Consider the following 21378-nt stretch of genomic DNA (forward strand, 5'->3'; position numbering starts at 1 on the left):
TCTCTGTGATACGTAAGTTGTTTTAATACCTATAAATGAGGCTTTTACTGCTAAATGTTGAAATAACAATAACACAGGGTGCATCGTAGGCTTTCTCCATTATGCTTTATTCAGGCAGCATGACGTGGTGACAGAACAGCTCACCATTGGTTGACAGACCCTCACAAAGGGAAAACACTGTACGTTTTTAACAAACGTACAGAGAATAATTGTAACTCAGCCTCCAAACTTTGCAGCTGCAGTGGGTCTTTTGGTTCTTCTTTTCTGCTCTGAAAATGATAGCTCTTGCATGCAGTGCTTTCCAGCAGTGAGGAAGAATTGATTTCTGGTTTATAAGGCTTAGCAAAATATAAAGTACGGTACAATTACCTGCATTTAAAGCTGTATCGGACATATTTCTGATGCTGGTATTGGAACCGGAATAAGTAATGGTGACTAGAGGTGTAAATCACCAGTTTCATCCCAATACGATATGATATCAATATTCTGGGCAACGATACGATATCTTCTGATATCACAAAATCTGCTACAATACGATTTCAATTCAATTCGATATGGGGCCCAGAATCAATATCAGGCAATTATATGGAAAAATTTCACAGTTACAGCAAAAAAAGCGTTTCTGCAATGAAATTATAGACAGGTCTCTGTATTTAATAACATAACATAGCATAATAGCAAACATTTTCAGTGCCAAATGTTTTTATTTCCTCAAATCCTCAGACCACTCTAAAGCACCAATATGAACTTTTTCTGCAACTCTTTATAATAATGATCAAAATGTTTGGCCTGTGTTCCCATTTTAGATTTTGGACTTCATGTCGACTTCAACATACATTTCTGCTCTATATCAGCCCTTCATACTTTACACTGGCTCCTATTAATGTTGCAGATAGTTCATTTTTCTAGTTTATTCATCTTATGATTTAAATATGGGGCATATGATGTTATTGTGATGAATTTTTATTATTTTTATTTATTGCTACCTTGATTTTAATAAATGGAGGGTTTAGACTGGCGCAAAATTTTATTACAAAAGACACTGTTGTGATGAGCAGCCTCATAACAAAAGCGAGGGGGTGGGGGATATGAAGAGAGCAGCCGTCCTGCTTGAACCACGTTAAGTTTGGAACGCTTATATTTTCATTATAAATCTATCGTGAGACGGCAAAATAAAATCAGTGTATCAAATGAGACCTGCAGCAGGGTACTTATCCCTCTCTGTGTATCTGTTGTCTGCTGCAGACAGCACTTGCGCTAGCTCAGCCGTAATGAGTGAGTTGTTTTTAATCTGTGAAGGATCTCATACGGCTGTTGTATACGGATAAAGATGTAGACGTAGTCGGCAAACTAAGGGAAGACACCCGCCCTGCCGCAGCATCTGTCTGAAATATGTCCACATAGCCGAGAGAGGAGAGGAAATCCTCTTTCCTTCAGCCGCAAAACTTAAAGCCACTGCTGCTAGTTAGCCAGTCTGCAGCTAGCTTGTTGAAGACGCTGCCTGGGGCGGAAAGTGTCAACAGGCGTGCGGGGGATATTTCAAAATAAAAGCATAACTTGAAGCATCGATCTAGATCAATGTTTTGACGTTCCATCGATCCGATTGGATCATCAATCAACCAGTCAATATATCCAGTGATGCACGATAACTATTTTTTTGAACCGATACCGATAACTGATAATTTCCTATTCCTGGTGACCGATAACCGATAATAACCGATATATTTTTTTCAACTTTTGATTTAACAGAAGTTTATTTGATGTGTTTATGCACACGTCTGGGGGTAAGAAGGGGTTGATATGTAGTGAGCAAAGATATTTATAACTAATTTTAACTAATATCACTCATGTTTTTCAAAAAACAAAGAACTATTCTGACTTTATAACTGTTATTATAGTTAACTTTTTTTAGTTAAACGTTTGTGTACCAAGTACAGCATACATAAACAACTGACATAGGTTTTCCCCCATAAAACCAAATGATAACAGGCTGTTATGCTTAACAAATGGAGATATTTAGGGGTCTGTTTTTTTTTTTGTTTTTTTTGTTTTTTTTTTTTGCTTAAGCCAGAATTAAAGCAAGCTGATGTTTGATATAAAGATTAAAAATATGAACTGACATAAGTCATATCAGAGATAGGTTAAGAATGTAAAGTCCACCGTGGTCTGTGGCTAAACTTCTGTTCCTAATGTGGATCAGACTGAATGAAACCACGTCAAACAGAGCAGGCAGGTACATGTCTATGAAAGTAGCGATTGATTGGGAGACTGTCAGACTGACATTGTTATTATAACTTTGCGCCTTTTGGCTCTGGCAAGCTTTCTGCAGTTTTCAATGCCTGCTAATGCCTGCGGCTGAGGCTAGTGGCTGCTGCCGCTTTGTTTTAACGTCATTGGGATGATGACTCTTAAGTGACTTATAAGATCCATTGAGGACTTCTTTCTACTCTTTGCAACCTTTGCAGGGCAAATTCTACACACACGGTTGTGTTAACCTCCCTGTAAATACTGAATAACGCCACCGTGTTGTTAGCATTTTAGCACAGGGGCTGCTACTTTCTCTTCTTCTTTAGTGCTTTAATAACAGGTCGTGTACTACGGCGCCACCTGCTGTTTTGGAATGTGTAGTCTCGTGAGAAAGAAAACAAATGCCAGCACTGACAAAAAATATATGTTATCAGGGCTCGTCATAATGATATCGGACCGATAAGAATGACGTAATAATTTCCTGTTATCGGCCCGATAGTTATCGTGCACCCCTAAATATATTGATATACATCAGTGAATCGTTGCACCTCTGATGGTGACCACCTCCATTCAATGCAACAACACTAAATGTTCACATTTTGAGAAAATTTGAAACTATAAACTCACCCGTAGGCTGAAATTGTTGTTTACCCTGCAGTATACTCTGTGTAGTGACATCAGTTGGCTGTTTTGTTCTTCTCCCCGTATTCTTTCCCTACGTGATAAAGAAAACAGTAATTAAGAGAAAAGTAATTAAGTTATAGTGCAGATTAAAGTGAACACAATCAAAGAGTTAAGGAAGCCTAAGTGAAGCTAATATGATGATGTTGGTGAGTGTCTACCTGACAGTTAATTGTTGACTGCAGTTAAGAGAGAAGAAAGAGAGGTTGAACAGCCTACCTGGTAATTACAGTGTTCCCTGTAAACTGCTGACCATATCTGCATGCGTGGTTCTGATAAGATGAGTTTGGCAGGCTGGCGCAGCCATAGTTTCCGAATGATGGAGCTAGATGGTGGATGAAACTCATGCCGATGCGCCAAGCATCTTTCACAATCACTGTGTGGCTTTAACTTAAAACTGTGAAGATACATGACCACTCTTAAAAAGACAGATGTCTAACATGCCTTCTCTTCAAGTGCTTACGCGTTACTATCATGCTCCCACGATAAGCAACGTTCACTTCAGTTATTGCAGATAAGCTTCATGTTATAGGAGAAGCAGAGTTCTGTTTTTGTGATCAACTGAAAGTGAGCAATGAAAGAGCGGAGGGTTGCCACTCCAAGTAACCCTAAACTTCAAAGCAAGTTAATTTAAAGAAAATGTTGACTGAATGTGAGCAGAACAAACAGAACTCAGTAGTCTACCATCGTTGTTGTAGTGCACCTACTTGCACTTGGCTATTGATTGGAAATACAGTGGTTGATAGCTTAAAGTATGAACTGGGTTAAGGTTTTGTTTCAATTGTGACTGTGACAAAAATGTCCCAACCCCTCAAGACTCCAGTCGGCTCTTGTGTCTGCTCATTGCTCGATGCTAACAAGTTTAATGTATGCAAATAAACATGGCCCCATGTACCATCAGTAGTTTTCAAAACATAAAGTTTAAGACAGACCGTGCCCAATCTGTGCATTGATTATGTGCATTATTTCCATTTCTTTCACACTGTTGGCACACTTTTACAATATTTTTTTTTGAAGAACTTTGATATATCATAATGTTGTGGGTTTACAAATGTATTTTTGTCCCCCCTGTCCACCTACAGGACAACAGACAGTTGTTGAATGAGAGGATCAAGCTTGAGGGCATCATGACCCGAGTGGAAACTTATCTCAATGAAAACTTAAGGAAGCGCCTTGACCAAGTAGAGCAGGTATGATATTTCTTTAAATTCACTAGAAACTTTACGCAAGTCTTATAGATAGGCTCTGCAAAGAAAAGGTTAGAGTGTTATCTAAGGTTTGTTATCAGCTAAAGCCTTATTTTATTATAGATGCAAAAAAAAACACCTTTACTTGCATAACCATCAAGTAGAAAGCTTGATTTTTTTTTTAAACCTATTAGATGATTTATGTAATGTTAAAATGCATTACTGTTATAAATGGATGGTCTTGAATTATTTGTTTTTATTCATACAAGTCAGAAGCGGGATGCTTTGATTAACACAGACCTCTTTTTTGATGTGGCCTCCTTTGTATTGACACAGGAGCTGAACGAGCTGCGAGAAACTGAGGGAGGCACAGTACTCACAGCCACAACATCAGAGCTGGATGGCATCAACAAGCGTGTGAAAGAAACGCTGTCCCGATCAGAAGGTACACATTGTTCTTAAGACATAACAGGGTAGGCCTCATGCCTATTAAAGCCAGAAGCTAAGCTTTTAAAAATCACTCTAGGTGTCATAAGGTCTCTTAAAATGACGCACTCTTAAATAAGGACCCTTATAGAACATTGGCATGTTTAATGTGGTTTAATTCAAGTTTCCTACATTAACCTGGAGGGAGAACAAGCAGTTTTAGATATGACAAAACTTGAGCTCATGCTTGTTCCCTAATGATTTAATCAAGACCAGACAATCAAAAACACTAAAGATTTCTCTTAAGTTGAGAGAAATCTTAATTTTGTAACATTCAGAATTCATTTGAATGCTCTATACCTCACATCTATAAGTGTCTCTTTAAACAACTAACAAGTGAATATAAGATTTTCTTACGGTGTTTCCATTGGTGACAATTAGAGCTGTGAAAAAATATCGATACAGCAATATATCGCGATACTTTGACATCCATTACAATATCGGTACTTCAACTCTTAATATCGATTTTTTGGTCAAAAATAAAAATTTGTATTTTAGCTGAGTTGTTAGTAAAAGACGACTTGCTCACACGTTTCTGTGAGCACAAACAGCGAGTTAAAGAAAGGAAATGCCGTTTGCAAGCTCTGTCTTGCTGCTGTGAAATATAGCGGGAACACCACCAGTGTTTTGTGTGATTTACATATACATCATCTCTATATTTTTCTGAGTTAACTGTGTAGAATATCGCAATATATCACAATATCCTGATATCCTGATATATCGTGATACTATCGTATCGTGACCCAAGTATCGTGATGTGTAATGTATCTTGAGGTTCTTGCAAATACTCACCCCTAGTGACAATGTTTGCATGTAGAATTGCTGCCCTGCCCCCTGAGCTCACTTGGACAGCCAACACCTTGCCCAGGTTAATAGTAATGATTTTCAGTTGAATGGACTTTAACTCCAACCTTTCGCCACGGTAAAAACTAGTGTCTGATTCCCAAAGAGCAAAGATACAAAGATGGACAGATGATCTTATGAGCTAACATTATGAAACGAATGCTAACTGTAATCCAGAAGGTGTATGTTTTTCTCTGGCATGATTCGGTGTCAAATACAGTCCTGCTTCATCATTTGTTTAAACGTCACAGCCTACCTCAGTATTGTAGCTGACCATGTCCATCCTTTTATGACCGCAGTGTACCCATCTTCCGATGGTTACTTCCTGCAGGATAATGCACCATGTCATAAAGCTCAAACCATCTCAAACTGGTTTCTTAAGCATGACAGTAAGTTCACTGTACTCCAATGGCCTTCACAGTCACCAGATCTCAATCTAATAGAGCAACTTTGGAATGTGGTGGAACAGGAGACTAACATCATGGATGTGCAAACGACAAATCTGCAGCAACTAGGTGATGCTATCATATCAATATGGACCAACATCCTGGAGGATTGTTTCCAACTCCTTGTAGAAACTATGCCACAAAGAATTAAGACAGTTCTGAGGGCAAAAGGGGGTCCAACCCAGTACTAGCAAGGTGTACCTAATAAAGTGGCTGGTAAGTTTATGTAATTACTTATTGTATATTTGGTAATTGGCATATTTTCCATCCTGAAATTTTGGCCTGCCACATAGCATAACCCAAAAGAACTTCACTATGTTTATGTTAGCTCAAGGGAACAGAATAAAATGCACTTCAGTCTCCAACCTCTTGAAACATCTCCTATCAGTGTAACTTTTACCCCATGCACATCGTTGGACTGTTCTTCTAGGTTATATCTGTATTTATTTCAATAAAACCATGAGGAAAATTAACATTTCTAATTCTTGTTGATGGAGGTCTGCCAGGCAAATTCATGAGTGCATTGTGTTTGGCTGCAATAGATGTGATTGGCTTGTGGCATTTGAGGGTGGGGCTTAGGGACAGGTCCTCTGTTGTCTCAGATCAGTAGCACAGGTTGATATTGCAGTGATGCACTTGGTCATAGCTGTGAAATCATAGATTTTATTATACAGTAAATAAAAAATGTTCTAATGGGTCTGTGAAGCTGAGGGAATCTGAGCATTATGAAGTGCTTGTTCCTGAACAGCATTAATTAACTCAGATTCAGGTTTAATTTGCCTTATTAAAGACAAATCAAGCTTACCTTTTTTTAAGTAGATATAACATTCAATCCTTTGTTCTTAAGTCTTTCATGTAGAATTTGCATTCAAGATTCACTGAACACCAGAGAGAGACTAAAGAAAATCAAAGAGTAGACAAAGCCTCTACATTAGGAAGTTATTGATTAAGGCCGTAAAGCCACATGGGAGACAGTGTCGATCCTCAATTTAAATGTAGGAAACCCACACATTGAAAAGAATTCTGACTGTTTTTCAATAGCTTACCCTTGAAAAGTTATTGTTACACCCAGGGTTATTAAAGTTAACTAAAACTAACAGAATAATGAAAACTAAAATGTGAAAATAATTTAATTTAACTGAAACCAAAATAAAAACAAGGCTTTACAAAAAACAAAAACTTCCAAGAACTGTATTATGTGCTTACAGAACTAACTGAAATAAAATCAAGTTAGAGCCAAAATATCCTTATTTTTAGTCTTTGACACAAGCAAACTTACTGATAGGTCTCTAATGATTCATCTCAGGCACAATGATTTACATTTGGATACACTTCGTCATTGCTGAAGTTAGAAACAGGCTTTTATCTGGGCGCTGGTTTGGCTGAGAGCAGGCAACCGTATATAGAGGCCACAGTCCCCAATGTACTGATCTCAGTATCAATTCCCAATCGCACTGTTTGGTGCATATCCTCTCCTGCCCTCTCTCCCCATATATTCTGTCTGTTTTCAGCTTTCATGTCTAAATAAAGGCAAAAAGGCCATGAAATATCTTTTTTGAAATATATGCAGGCTCTTTTCTTAAAGGATATCTTTTACATTTTTAACAAAAAAAGGACACAGACTTATGCAGTAGTGGTATTTAGTTTGTGTGAAAAGCATGTTCTACAGCATATCTCCTGTTATCATATCTGCTGTGATATCTAGGAATTAAAGTAAATACTGTATATTAGCCCATTTTGGGTCTCGAAAAGTATTCAGCCTTTATATATAGCCTTTTGGTCTGCTCATATGTCTTTTCCAGATCTGGATTCTCTGATTGACAAAACTGAGGGGGAAATAAAGGACCACATCAAGAGCATGGAGCGCTGGAAGAACATCGAGAAAGAACAGAATGATGCAATCAACCATGACACCAAGGAGCTGGAGAAGATGACCAACAGGCAGGGCATGCTGCTCAAGAAGAAAGAGGAGTGCATGAAGAAGATCAGAGAGCTCGGCTCACTGCCTCAGGAGGCCTTCGAGAAGTACCAGACACTCACACTGAAACAGGTATGCAATAACACATGCAGACAAACAAACAGCACTTAATTATAGGTATGGGACCAATCCGATCCAATATCGGTAACAGGTCCGATATAGACGTAATTAATAGATCGGATATCTGACTGACTGCACCGATCCAAATTCATCCTACAGTTTGTGGTAGACCATGAACGCACCGCAGTCTAACACGAGACAGTCTGTGTGTAACTGAGCTAGTATTAGTTAGGGATGTTCTTAGCAGCATAAACTTAGTCGATTAAACGTAAATCTATATCTAGAATAGTCAAATCTTGTCTAAAGATGAGAGAACACAAAGAAGAGTGGGTGTGACGTAAGCCTGATATATGCTTTACAGCGTGGCTAGCATTGAAAGCTAGCGCCTTCGTTCCTCTTTGCAGATTAATGTCATGCTTTGATATTTGGCCTCATTTCTCTTTGAGTGAGTAGTCACACGTGAGCTTAACCCTTGACAGCCCACATACCACTTTATTTCCATTTACTATTTTGGAAAACTGTCGTACCATGGTCTTCCTACGAGATGCTAAAAGCTTAGCCACCGCCGGCCTTCTCATTGTTTATATCCGGTGAAGGGTCAGAGAGGAAGGCTGCGGCCGTTAACTAAAGTTACAGCGGTCTCTAGTGGCAGGAGATTCATTACAATCATTCATGAATTTTTCATAATGAGGGAGACAAACTGTTAATAGTGCCCTTCCTGGTTCATGCTGCAAGCAATTCCAGAATGCTCTGTGCGTAGGTTGAACCTCAAACCAAGCAGGGAGCTGTTAACAGTTACAAAAGATGAAGAGTGCAGGAAAGCATCAATAGCTGCAGAAAATTATTAAAGCGAATGCAAATAAATCTTCAGTTTTAACATGAGACATCACAACTCAAGGTGATTTGACAGGGGACACTAGCAGACTTATCTTTTTTCCCCTCTTTCCTTCCGTCTTACATGTTTTCAAGATGGCGATCATGTATGGTTGTAAAACAAGCTGACTTTTATACTTATGCTGCCATGATTATGTGGCCTTCAGCCTGCCAATGTATCATCTGCCTGTGGTAGACCCTGTCTTTGTTGTCCATGCTTTTTCATGTTACCAGTTTTGTCTCTCAAGATTCATACATTTCAGAAAACAAACCCATATATATTTGTATTTATTCTTGAAATGCCTGCGGCCAAAAATGAGGTTGTAAGGAGAGCTTTAGTACGTCATAGAAACAAAAGCTTTGCAGACAGGAGACCTAAAGAGAGTAGAAAGAAACTGAACTACTCCATAAAGCTGAGGGGAACTGCAGAAGGGTGATAATACTCTGTGGGATTTTCACTGCAGGCTTTTACATCACACATTACTAAAAGTCATTTGAGGCATTGAGCAAAAGATAATGTAGCTCTGAGCCCTTTGAGGTGTTAAGTGCTATGAAGGAAAATTGTTAAAGTGCTAGAGGTCAAGTAAGCCTTTCCTGGATTTCACCCCGTCCTGGTAATAAGAAGGCCTTTTGTTTCTACAGCAACGTTGAGACTAAAGACACAACAGCAGCTCCAACAATAACCTAATAGGTCTTCTGAAGGTCAAATTTTGTGTACATCCTATCTTACAATCGAAGTCAAACTTGTGAGTGGGAACATGCACAGACTTAAACATAGACACAAAAGACCCGGGTCTATAATGCCTGAAGCGGTCACATCCCTCCTACTCACAGTGACTCAGACACTTGATGCGCTCTGTGTCTGATTTTTTTCAGCTCCCTCTGGTTGAAGACTGTGAGCATCTTTCATAAGTGTCTGAGCATGCACTGTGCATGTGTGTATGTCTGTAGGTGCGTGTGTGTCAATCCCCTCCTCGACAGTGCTGAAAATAGCCCTCGCACTTTCTCATAAACACTCCACATAGGTAATCTTTCCCCATGGGATTCCACTCAAGGAAAAAGACAGTGCCAGTGATTGCAGAAGTGGATGAAAGGGTCGTGTAAGAATGGCACTTGCTCATGTTTCTTGGCCATGAGAGATCCAGATGAATAAATTTATAGTTTGAGAGCTTAGAGAGAGCGTGTTTCTTTTTGAGATAGGCAAAATGGTTCTCAATTAGGTCTCACCAATCTCCAGGCACAAATGGATCCTGACAAAGTACTTGAAGTTGTTGTAAAATCTAGTGTATAACCAGCACTTTTAATGCCTGACTTCATCTAAAAGTTGGTTTCAGTTTATATACCAGGACAGCTCATATGCCAGGATTAAGTTCTGAGACCTGCAATGTCATTGCTAGAAGTGCGGGCAGCTGCTACTGTCACATACTGCACAGTGCCCAACACGATTGAAAATTCATCCCTAATCATTGTGGTCTGCAAGGAGCTGCTTCAGTTTCACTACTCAGAATGTGCTGAAATACAGGCAAACCACATTGGCAGGGCCACTCCCCCAACCCCAATCCCAAAGAAAGTGTACAAAGGCAAGCTCTAATTCTATGCTACAGCTTTCTTCCTGTCAAAGTTGTGATATTTGCAAATTAAGGGAGGGGGAAATGTGTCTGAAGAGTTAACATTGAGTTGATGTTGATTTTTTTGTGCATTTACAATATATTTCCAGGAAGGTAAAAAAGAGTGAACAAATTCTGATAGTCAAAAGTGCAATAGATGTAAAATAACAGCTCAACTATCATTTTAAATGTGTTAATACTTAAAGCCTACCAGCCTGATTTCTGTCTGAGCTAAATTGATGAAGTCTCTCACTTCGTGTTTTTTTTTTACCCCCACAGTTGTTCCGAAAGCTGGAGCAGTGCAACACTGAGCTAAAGAAGTACAGTCATGTCAACAAAAAAGCTCTGGACCAGTTTGTCAATTTCTCTGAGCAGAAAGAAAAGCTGATCAAGCGACAGGATGAGCTGGACCGTGGCTACAAATCCATCATGGAGCTCATGAACGTCCTGGAGTTACGAAAGTACGAGGCAATCCAGCTCACCTTCAAACAGGTATGGGTCTCTTCAGAGCCTGGGCTGTTATCCTTGAACGCAAATGTATTTAGTACTTGTGAACAAGATAAGGTAAGCCTGGTTGTGCAGTCCCCCTCTGACATTGGTTAAGGCCTGACATGCTAGAAACTGAGGTGCAGAGGACTGCCCTCTGTGAGTGAGCGAAGTGCAGCAGTGCAAGGTGGTTAAATTCTTCATCTTAAAAAAAAAAAAGAATAGAATAAATCCATCTTCTTCAGTCTTAAAAAAATCATGCAGTCTGTATCAGCCTCTCTTTTTGGATCGTGTGTTTGCCAAGCTGAGGTAATGAAGCTGCTGTGCGCTCTGCCGTGCAACGTTTTTAAGATGTTCCTCCCTGCTCTAAAGAGGGTTCAATGTACCATATTTAACTCATCTGTTGCATCGTGTTATGATCTTTCTTTGCTATAATTATAGATAGATCATAAGAAAAATAAAATAAAATTAACTTGTATTTCAAACACCTAACTTAGTAAGTGTTATTAAAAAATTTTAAAATAATTTCCATCTTTTTTCTATTTGCCTGGATGTGTTTCTCCCCTTCTTCTTGAAAATGTGTAGTTTGACACAGTGGTGTGTATGTGAACAACCAAATCAGTATGAATTCAGGAGTCATCTGAGTTTTTTAGGTGACCTAGGTGAAACAGCACATACTGTAGGTTTTCTTTATTCTCCCTGTTACATTTTTGTCAATCAATGATATTCGTTCTCAGTTTTATAATGAGTGCATTTTTTTCTGATTTGAAGTATGTGATTGTTATTAATTTTGTCTTTTCTCACCATGTTATCCTCTCTTCAGGTGTCAAAGAACTTCAGTGAGGTTTTCCAGAAGTTGGTGCCAGGTGGCAAAGCTACATTGGTGATGAAGAAAGGTGACGCAGAAGGCAGCCAGTCTCAGGATGAGGGTGAGGGTGGCGCTGACAGTGAGAGGGGGTCAGGTTCACAGAGTAGCGTTCCCTCTGTAGATCAGTTCACCGGAGTCGGCATTCGGGTAAGACTCGATTCAGTTGATTATTTTATCCATTTTGAACACAAAATGTGGGTTTATTGTCTGATAGGGTGAAAGTTGTTTAGAGGACAGCCTTTTTGTGTAGGAATCCTATAATACTTTCAGATAATTAACAATCAAATCGGGGTAAACTTTACGATACCTGTTGTGTGTTGTTTCTATACTACTGTTTTTTGTGTGTCTTGATGAAGCCCTAGTGTAAGGGAATCTTGCTTCTCATCTAGTGGGTTAGAACCCAAGAGTGGCTTACAAAACAGTTTTCAGTGGGTTGTGGATGTTTGCATGGAAACAAAAAAGTGGCAAAAATATCAATCATGCTTTTGTTTAAAAGGACATGGCACCATCTTGTTGTTTTTTTGTGTTGTTTTTTTTATCAGGGATGTCATACATGTTTTGGGCCAGAATCATGGGGAGAGAGGTGGTAGGCCCCTTTAGGTTCCCTGAAGGTGTGAAAATGGACTCAGCAAAGTATATAGAGTTGCTGACTGACCACTTTCTTCCATGGTACAAAAAGAAGAACTGTGCCTTTTGTAGCTAAATTATCATCATGCATGACGATGCACTATATCAGGCTGCAAAGAATAGCTGTTTCATTGGCTACTATGAGCATAAAAGAGGAAAAACTTGGGTTGCATTTTGTCATGAATGCTACCCATACATCAGAAGACTTTGAGAAGATTTGGAAAAGACTCTGGGAAAACTATCAGCTCACATCTGCTCACATCTAAAGACAGGTTTCTAGAGTTTTTAGTCACAACCTAGTCTCAGACTGAGATTTTACAAAGACTGTGAATCTTGTAGGGTCACTATTTACAAGACTACAATTAGATTCTTTTAGCAATTTTTTTCCCACCATGCAACTTTTTCCCATCATGCTCCTCTTGCTGGGCGGTCCATATTGGTCAGGACCAGGGCTTGATATTAACTTTTTGCTCACCAGCCACAGTGCCTCGTGGTTTTGCAATCTTACTTCTACTTATTTCCACTAGCCACAATTTTGATGTTGGAAACTATGAGCTATATTTCAAATTTGTTACAAAGGATATGATACAGTATGACACGTGTGCTCTACTTCTCCTGTCCTCTGCTCTTTTCTCCTTTAAACTTTATGGTGGAAATGTCTTCATATGGGTGTCTCAAATGAATTAAAATATCTGTTTAAATAATAGATGACTTGCATTTGGTGCATGACGCTCACATTTGAAGAACATTAAACAACTCTACTGTGTGTTGTTTACTAATAGAAGCAAAAAAAATGACTGTTTAGTTTAATTCCTTTTGACACCAAAGTGAACGGTAACAGACTTTTATCCGTCTGCCTCTGTTTCTGACTGCCTCAGTGAATTGATTTAAAGTTTCAGTGTTTCTCTCATCTTTTATATGCGTTAATGATCAATATATGGCAAATCATTATACAAACGTATCAAAGGTATTAATAACGTTTAAATTATGTACGCATTTGCGGAGGTTTTATCATGTAGAACGCCCTCAACAAACAAAGACTATAGATGGAGTATTACTCAAATAATATTCAGACACACTGCACACCTTGGCTCGCACGAGCAAGAGAGACACACAGCTGGAGCACACACACACACACAAACACACGGCGCTGACGCGCTGATCCTCCATGGAGAGAGGCGCTTTAAAGCAGAAGGAGAAAGTTCAGGTCTGAGTTTATCCTCCAACATTATGAAACTTTTTCCTTAAACAGATAGAAGCCTTCCGTCTAAATCACCAACATGTCAGTGCGAGAGTGTGTCCGCATATGTGTGTGAGTGTCATGTTTATGTGTGTCATACAGCATGAAAGCCCTTGGCGCTGCGTAAAAACGCACAAATGGATGACGAGACCAGCCACTTTTCAGTTGTTTTGGGGGAAATTTGAGGCTTGTATGTGCCAAAAATGCCTATCTGTAACAATTCTAAATCATAAGGGCTAACTGACAAGCACTTTCAGTGTGAAGCATTGTGACACTGATAAATTCAACCCACAATCGTGGCTAGTTGGTCACGCTGCTGCCCGGCACGGCCGAAATCTACCCGCGTGTGGCTAGTTGGCGGGTGTAAATGTGAAGTCCTTTGACTTTTCACTGCCGGTGTTTCTTGTTCGTCCATGCCGCTCTGCCGCTTTTGTGGTTGTTTTGACCGGCAGATTTCCTGTTTCCGGTTTTGTCAGAGCTCATCTACTGGTTGTTGATAGTGTTACGTCACTGCGACTTGGGATCATATCAAACATGTTTGATATGATTGCAAGTCCAAAACTAGGAAAAGACTGATATAAAACCACGCATATTACCACCTTAAACTTAAAAATAGAGATGACGGGAGAACGCCGTGACTCCAGGAAGACTCCTAAAATTTACTAAAGACTTTCAGCTTTTATTCTGTGACTGTGAAAATCTTTTGGTGTAAGCCCAGCATAAGGAGGTGGTGGTGGGTCTTGAATGGTCTAGAAACCTTTACTGTTTATATCTGGAGTGCGAAATTTAAATACCCAAACTTCGTCACAAAGCGGAATCGAGGTAAAGCTGGTCACTGACTCATCACTCTAAATTTATCTGTATCATTATCGAAGCTGTCACAGCAGCTTTCAGAAGCATTCAGGTCATCAGCTGGATCGTCTCTCTCTTCTCAGAACAGTGAATCTAATAATAATGAAACCATTAAGTCAGTGTATGTGTGTGTTTTTCTGTCCGGGTTGTAATAACAAGGCCTCCCCTCTCCTTTGTAGGTGTCATTCACAGGGAAGCAGGGAGAGATGAGAGAGATGCAGCAGCTGTCTGGAGGTCAGAAGTCTCTGGTTGCTCTGGCCCTGATATTTGCTATCCAAAAGTGTGACCCTGCTCCGTTCTACCTGTTTGATGAGATCGACCAGGCCCTCGACGCCCAGCACAGGAAGGCTGTCTCTGGTAAAGAGCAGCTTTAAATACTTGCAGAGGGGGATTTAACAGGATCTTGTATTAATTAATTCCACTGAGGAGGAAAAAGTCTGTACTGATAGCATTCTCTGTGAGAAAACTCTGACTCATCTCTCAGCCCTAATTAATGTTACAAAACCATAATCACATCTCTGCCTTGTGTGAATTTCAGACATGATCGTGGAGCTGGCAGGTCACGCTCAGTTCATCACCACAACCTTCAGGCCTGAGCTGCTCGAGTCTGCTGACAAGTTCTATGGTGTCAAATTCAGAAACAAGGTGAGAGTTCTGCTCAAGGGTAGGATTTATTTAAAATCATTCAAGTTCAATCGTCTCTGAAGATCTGATCTCACAGATAGGCTAAGAGGAGTCTGAGAAACAGGTCAAAGCACATTCTCTAAAATCGATGAAACTTGTTTGTGTTTCAAATGATTGTGCTGTTGTTTTTAAAATTAAGTACACTTTTGAGAGTCACTGGTAGTGCAGCTGTAAATACACAGTCCATCTGAATTCTTAAGGACTAGGAGGTGGATTTTACTTAAAGATTTAAATTATAGATGTGTTGATAAGAATATCACAAGCTTGAGGACTCTGAAGGATATCAGTGCACAGAATTTTTCTAAATCAAGAATGGAGGTTTAGAAAGTTAACTTTTGTAAGATCTACATGAAGCTTTTGTCACTTTTCTTTACACTTGGTATAAAAGAAGACACTGATTGCATCACATTGTATAAGGGCTGAAAGTTGGAGGATACAATTCAAATCCCATTTGAATGTTACTTAAGCTATAGGATGAATAACAATACATTAAACATAATACATACTGTAGTTGAATGTATGAAGAACTGATAAACAGTACCACACCATGTGCATAAAATGATCATCTGTTTGTCCAATCAGTCATATATGTACTGTACATTGATCACCTTTCTTGTACCTGCAATTAAAAAAAAAACACTACATTTTAGTATGTGACAAAAGTACTTTCAGGTGTATCTAAAACAAATAGAATCTCTAGAAAAGCTTTTTTCCCCCCATAATTTAATTAAAAAAGTGAAACTTCCATATATTCTAGATTCATTATACACAAAGTCAAATTGGTTGGTCTGGGCCCCTTTTGCACAAATTAATGCATCACTGCGATGTGGCATGGAGCCAATCAGCACCCCGTGCTGTGAAGCCCAGGTTGCTTTGATAGCAGCCTTCAGCTTGTCTGTATTGTTGAGTCTGGTGTCTCTCATCTTCCTCTTGACATTTCCCCAGAGATTCTCATGGGGTTCAGATTACAATCAAGCACAGTAATACCAAGGTCAGCAAACAAGTTTCTGGTAGTTTCAGCTCAGCACAAAAAAAAAAAAGGAAACTAGTATCTCCATAAAGCTTCTCAGCAAATGGAAGCATCAAGTGCTCTAAAATCCCCTGGTAGATGGCTGACAGTGTTGATTCTGGACTTGATAAAGCACAGTGGACTAACAACAAGATGACATGAGACCCCTAACCTTCACTTCACTGAAATTTAAATGAAATTAACTATTTCATGTTATGTAGGACCGATCTAGAATATTTGTTTCACTTTTTGAACTATAATTGTGGGTAAAAAGTGACCTCTGACATCAAAAGATGAATAGACAAGAGATTGACATTTCAGCTTTATTTCCAGGTTTCTACAGTTGCAAGAAAAAGTATGTGAACCCTTTGGGATTTCTTGGATTTCTGCATAAATTGGTCATAAAATGTGTTCTGATCTTAATCTAAGTCACAACAATAGACAAACACAGTCTGCTTAAACTAATACCACACAAAAAATTATGTTTTCATGTTTTTATTGAACAAAACATGTAAACATTCACAGTGCAGGGTGGAAAAAGTATGTGAGCCCCTAGGATAATGACTTCTCCAGGAGCTAATTGGAGCCAGGAATCAGCCAACCTGGAGTCCAATCAATGTGATGAGATTAGATGTGTTGGTTAAAGCTGCCCTACCCTATAAAAAACACACACCAGTTTTGAATTTGCTGTTCTCAAGAAGCATTGCCTGATGTGAACCATGCCTCAGACAAAAGAGCTCTCAGAAGACCTACGATCAAGAATTGTTGACTTGCATGAAGCTGGAAAGGGTTACAAAAGTATCTCTAAAAGCCTTGATGTTCATGTGTCCACAGTAAGACAGACTGTCAACAATTGGAGAAAGTTCAGCACTGTTGCTACTCTCCCTAGGCGCGGTCGTCTTGTAAAAATGACTGCAAGAGCACAGCGCAGAATGCTCAATGAGGTGAAGAAGAATCCTAGAGTGTCAGCTAAAGACTTACAGAAATCTCTGGCACATGCTAGCATTTGTGTTGACAAATCTACAATAAGTAAAACATTACACAAGAATGGAGTTCATGGGAGGACACCATGGCGGAAGCCACTGCTGTCCAAAATATCATTGCTGCACGTTTGAAGTTTGCAAAAGAGCACCTGGATGTTCCACAGCACTACTGGCAAAATATTCCATAGACAGATGAAACCAAAATTGAGTTGTTTGGAAGGAACACACAATCCTATGTGTGGAGAAAAAAAGACACAGCACACCAACATCAAAACCTCATCCATATATGGTGGAGGGGCCATTATGGTTTGGAGGGAAGTGTAATTAGGCATGAGGTGATGTATTCGTAGGAAGACTTCCTCAGTCTCTCCCTGTAACAAAGTTGATTTCTGCCAAGCTGCTCCAAGATTGTTTAGCTTCTTTGGTTTCATAACAGAAAATAACAGCTCTTTCAGGGTGTCTGAAACAGGGGCATTGATTGGTCATTAACTATGTTCATGTGTCTGTTTCTAGGTGAGTCATATCGATGTGATCACTGCAGAGCAGGCCAAAGACTTTGTGGAGGATGACACCACTCATGGTTAATCGCCCTCAGCTCCTCCTCCGCCTCTTCAGTGCACTGCGTAGCTCAAAGCCTTTCACAGCAAGGTCCAGACACAGAAATATCTTAATCAATATTCCAGCCTTTTTTTAGTCCCTCTGTCAAAGATTACAAAAGGAGCAACTCATAACCATCCCTGACGCTTTAGTGTCATTTGGTTTATTAATTTGACAACACTCAGACCATCAAGATGACACATATTTACAGCCTTGCTGTTTCTCTTTGTGTATCTGACGAACTGGATTTAAAAACAAAGGTGGTATCTATACACAAGAGAAATCTGTTGTGTTATTTAGTTTGTATACATCCTGGAGAGAGCTCTTGGTACCTTTTGTTACTGTGTGAATTTTTTTTTTTCTAACAGATATTTTTTGAAAGTTTTTTTTTTCTTTTTTTTTTAATTCGTAAAACGGGAAGTTCCAGAGAAGCTCTTGCAGGTAAAATCCCTTCAGGACCTTTCAAAGCAAATCCCTCTGTGTATAGTTGAGACTGCTTTTATGACTTAGATGCAGAGTTTTGAATTGACACCCTGAATATCCACAGAAATTCAAGGGTCTGCAGCTAATGTTTTCTTACTTGTTCTGTTGCCACCCTTTAGAAAGAGTTCCTGTTCATTCTGACGTTTCTGTAATGTATGCTCTTTATACTCATGCTTACTTGTATTTGTTATAACCAGCGTCATGGTTAAAAGTCTCAAGGTTGTGGTTCCCTTTTATTGTTGTTACTTTATTGTGTAATTTCCTGTTTTTAGGACATTACAATATATGAAAAGTTTATTCCATTTGCCACACATCCAGTCTGAAGGTACAAACAGTTTTCTTAAATTCAGTGGATATTTTAAAACATGAAACGATTGATCCATAGTTATTTGACTCACTGCTTCAGAAGGATGCTACCCATTAGAGAAGTTTTTAAACATTTCCAGACTGGATGTATTGTTTGGGGTAAAACTGCTCATATGTTATACCTAGTATCACATATGCCTTTTACATGTTTTGTTCATTTTTATGTAATAAGAAAATTTACAAAAATAATAAAAGAAGTAAAATGTAACAATATGAACCTGTCACTGTTACACCTGCTTACACCACTAGGTGATGCTGCACCTCTGATATGATGAGCTTGCACATACAACAACATGCTGTAATTGTATATCACACAGTTGTTACAGTTTACTAAGACTAACGTAATATCTGCAACTAAAATGTAAAAATCATCTTAGTTAGCTTTAACTAAACTAAAAAAAACTAGCCTTTGCAAAAAAAAAAGAAAACTAATGTGTGCTTACAAAAATAAATGAAATAAAACTTTAAAAAATATTAACGGTTTTAGCCTTTGAAACAAGCATGCTTTATGACGTTCTTCATGATTATCTCGGGTACAGTGATTTACATTGTGGATTAGCTTGTTCATTGTGAATAGAAATTGATTCTTAAAATGTAACCGTTTTTACAACTTGCACACCTGGGACTCTGACTTCTATGGATTAGAGCAGGAGCTAAGTTTGTGCTCACACGAGTAAAAAGAATATATCTGGATCAATGACATGCATACTTTTGTGTATGCATGTTCTTTGAAACCTACTTTGAATACATTTTCAGTATACTCAATATGATTAATTTTGTATTTTGGCATCTCAGACCCTAAAAATGTCAGGTGGTGTGACCATCCAAGTAAATGAACAGATTACTGATGCCATTATAATGGCATTTTAGTTGTAGGAAACTTAAGTCACAATACTTAGGCATGTTTCTGTGATTGAAGTCTTAGAAACCAGCAAATATCAAAACATCAATAGTAAGTCAGAACAGCGAATAAAATCGTGTTCTGGAATTTGCATGTTCTTAAATGTCAGGGTGGTGCAACTGCAATCATGGGACTTAAGGAAATAAAAACAGACTGAAGCATAATTTCACATTTATTTGAAATGGTTTATAGATCATTTTAAAGTAAAGATAACATTTCTTTAGAGTCGGGTGGGCGGATACACTTTCCATGTCAGGTGGGACAACCAATATAAAACAGCTGAAAAATTATCTTACCATTAAACTATTAATTTTATTTATAAATAAACTTGGCACAAAAAGTAAGGAAATTTGTGTTTGGTAGATTATTTCTATGTTGTAACAATGCTTCTTGGCAATAAATCTTATACAGTTGTTAAAGCCTGTTTATTTTCCTTTTAAACGGAGCCACATTTGTAAGGAACATGCATTTATGGGATGAGCAGCAGAGCTGAGTATGGGGGTTGCACCCATGAAAAATTTGCCACATCTTCTCTGCCAGTTTATTCTGCCATTCACTCTTGTTTGGTGGATTGGATGATTGAAGTTTGAAGAAACAAGACATATTGGCAATTTAACGATTTATTCATTTAACAAACAGGAGCCTCAGTAGCGTGTGGAAGAACCATACACAGCCACAACAGCCTGGCACCTACTCCTCATGCTGGTCATCAGCCTGGTCACACACTGCTGTGGGATGGCATCCCATTCTTCAACCAGCATTTGTCGCAAGTCAGCCAATGTGGTTGTGCTGGTCCCTCTGGCACCAACAGCACACCCAAGCTGATCACAAGTGCCCACAACTTGCCCAAAAGTAAAAGAAATAAAAACCTTAATACATAAAGCAGCAGTTGAGTTATGTTTGTTAATCAGAATTATAGGATGATAAATTCAATATAATGAGAAAAAACAGACTCTTTCTCTCATAATAGTTATGTTATTTCTATATGATGATTTAAATCTCGCATACATGAATTTGTACCTTGCAGTTCTTACTTTTTAATCTCATTCTTTTATCATGTGTTAATGATTTTTGGCTCATATTTATGAAATTAATCTTACGAACTGGCCTCATTTCTGACTTTTTGCCCTTTTTAATTAAATTTGTACTTTTTAGCTACAATTTATGGATTTTTATCCTGATTTTCACTCAACAAATTTGGCAAGCCAAACTGAAACTTATTAAAACCAAAGACAACTTTGGCCCACTTACTGACTCTGTGGTGCTGAGGATTTTACATCACGCTGATGTGAGAGCTCAGCTGAGTGTAAAAAAATACTTCATGAAAGTAAATTATAGACGAGTAAAAGTAGCGACCAGTGTATTGCCCAATCTAACAGAGTAGAAGTATAGTATAGTGTGTTAATCATAAATGTAACAGAGTAGGAGTAAAAAGTACTCTGCTCAAAAACTACTCTCAGAAGTAGGATTTTTCAAAAAAAACTACTCAAGTACATGTAACGGAGTAAATGTAGCGCATTACTACCCACCTTTGTAAATGAGGCATCACATATTAAAAAATAAGTTAATTACAGTTTCACAGTTTAAAAGTTACAGGATGTCTTAAAGTATTTGCCTGTTTAATTTGAAATTAGTTGCAAATGATAAGTGGCCTACCGCAAATGAATGAGGCCTCATATACCATTAATCCATTTACATATTTTACAACATAAACCCCTCAGTATGGTTGGAAACCCTTTCACCAGCCACATGAGCCTATTTTGGTTTAATTGGTGAAGGCTTCACACAAAGTTAATTTCAGGTCTCGAGTTGTGTTTAAATCTCAAATTTGAATGAATAAAATGAAGAGTGAAGAGAAGCCTGTTTAATTCTCG

General features: G+C 38.6%; 1 protein-coding gene across 1 annotated transcript in view; it reads left to right on the forward strand.

Annotated features, from left to right (window-relative positions):
- Positions 1–18816, forward strand: part of smc3 (structural maintenance of chromosomes 3) — a 45456-nt gene extending 26640 nt beyond the window's left edge. Inside the window, exons 22-29 of the mRNA XM_041785079.1 lie at positions 4011–4118; positions 4452–4560; positions 7693–7940; positions 10688–10900; positions 11718–11909; positions 14661–14838; positions 15020–15126; positions 17671–18816. Coding sequence (XP_041641013.1) covers positions 4011–4118; positions 4452–4560; positions 7693–7940; positions 10688–10900; positions 11718–11909; positions 14661–14838; positions 15020–15126; positions 17671–17742 — 1227 coding nt within the window. The 3' untranslated portion in view covers positions 17743–18816. The remainder of the gene's footprint in view (positions 1–4010; positions 4119–4451; positions 4561–7692; positions 7941–10687; positions 10901–11717; positions 11910–14660; positions 14839–15019; positions 15127–17670) is intronic.
- The last annotated feature ends 2562 nt before the right edge of the window (positions 18817–21378 follow it).

This window comes from Cheilinus undulatus, linkage group 4 (assembly GCF_018320785.1).
Source record: "Cheilinus undulatus linkage group 4, ASM1832078v1, whole genome shotgun sequence".
Classification (NCBI taxonomy): domain Eukaryota; kingdom Metazoa; phylum Chordata; class Actinopteri; order Labriformes; family Labridae; genus Cheilinus; species Cheilinus undulatus.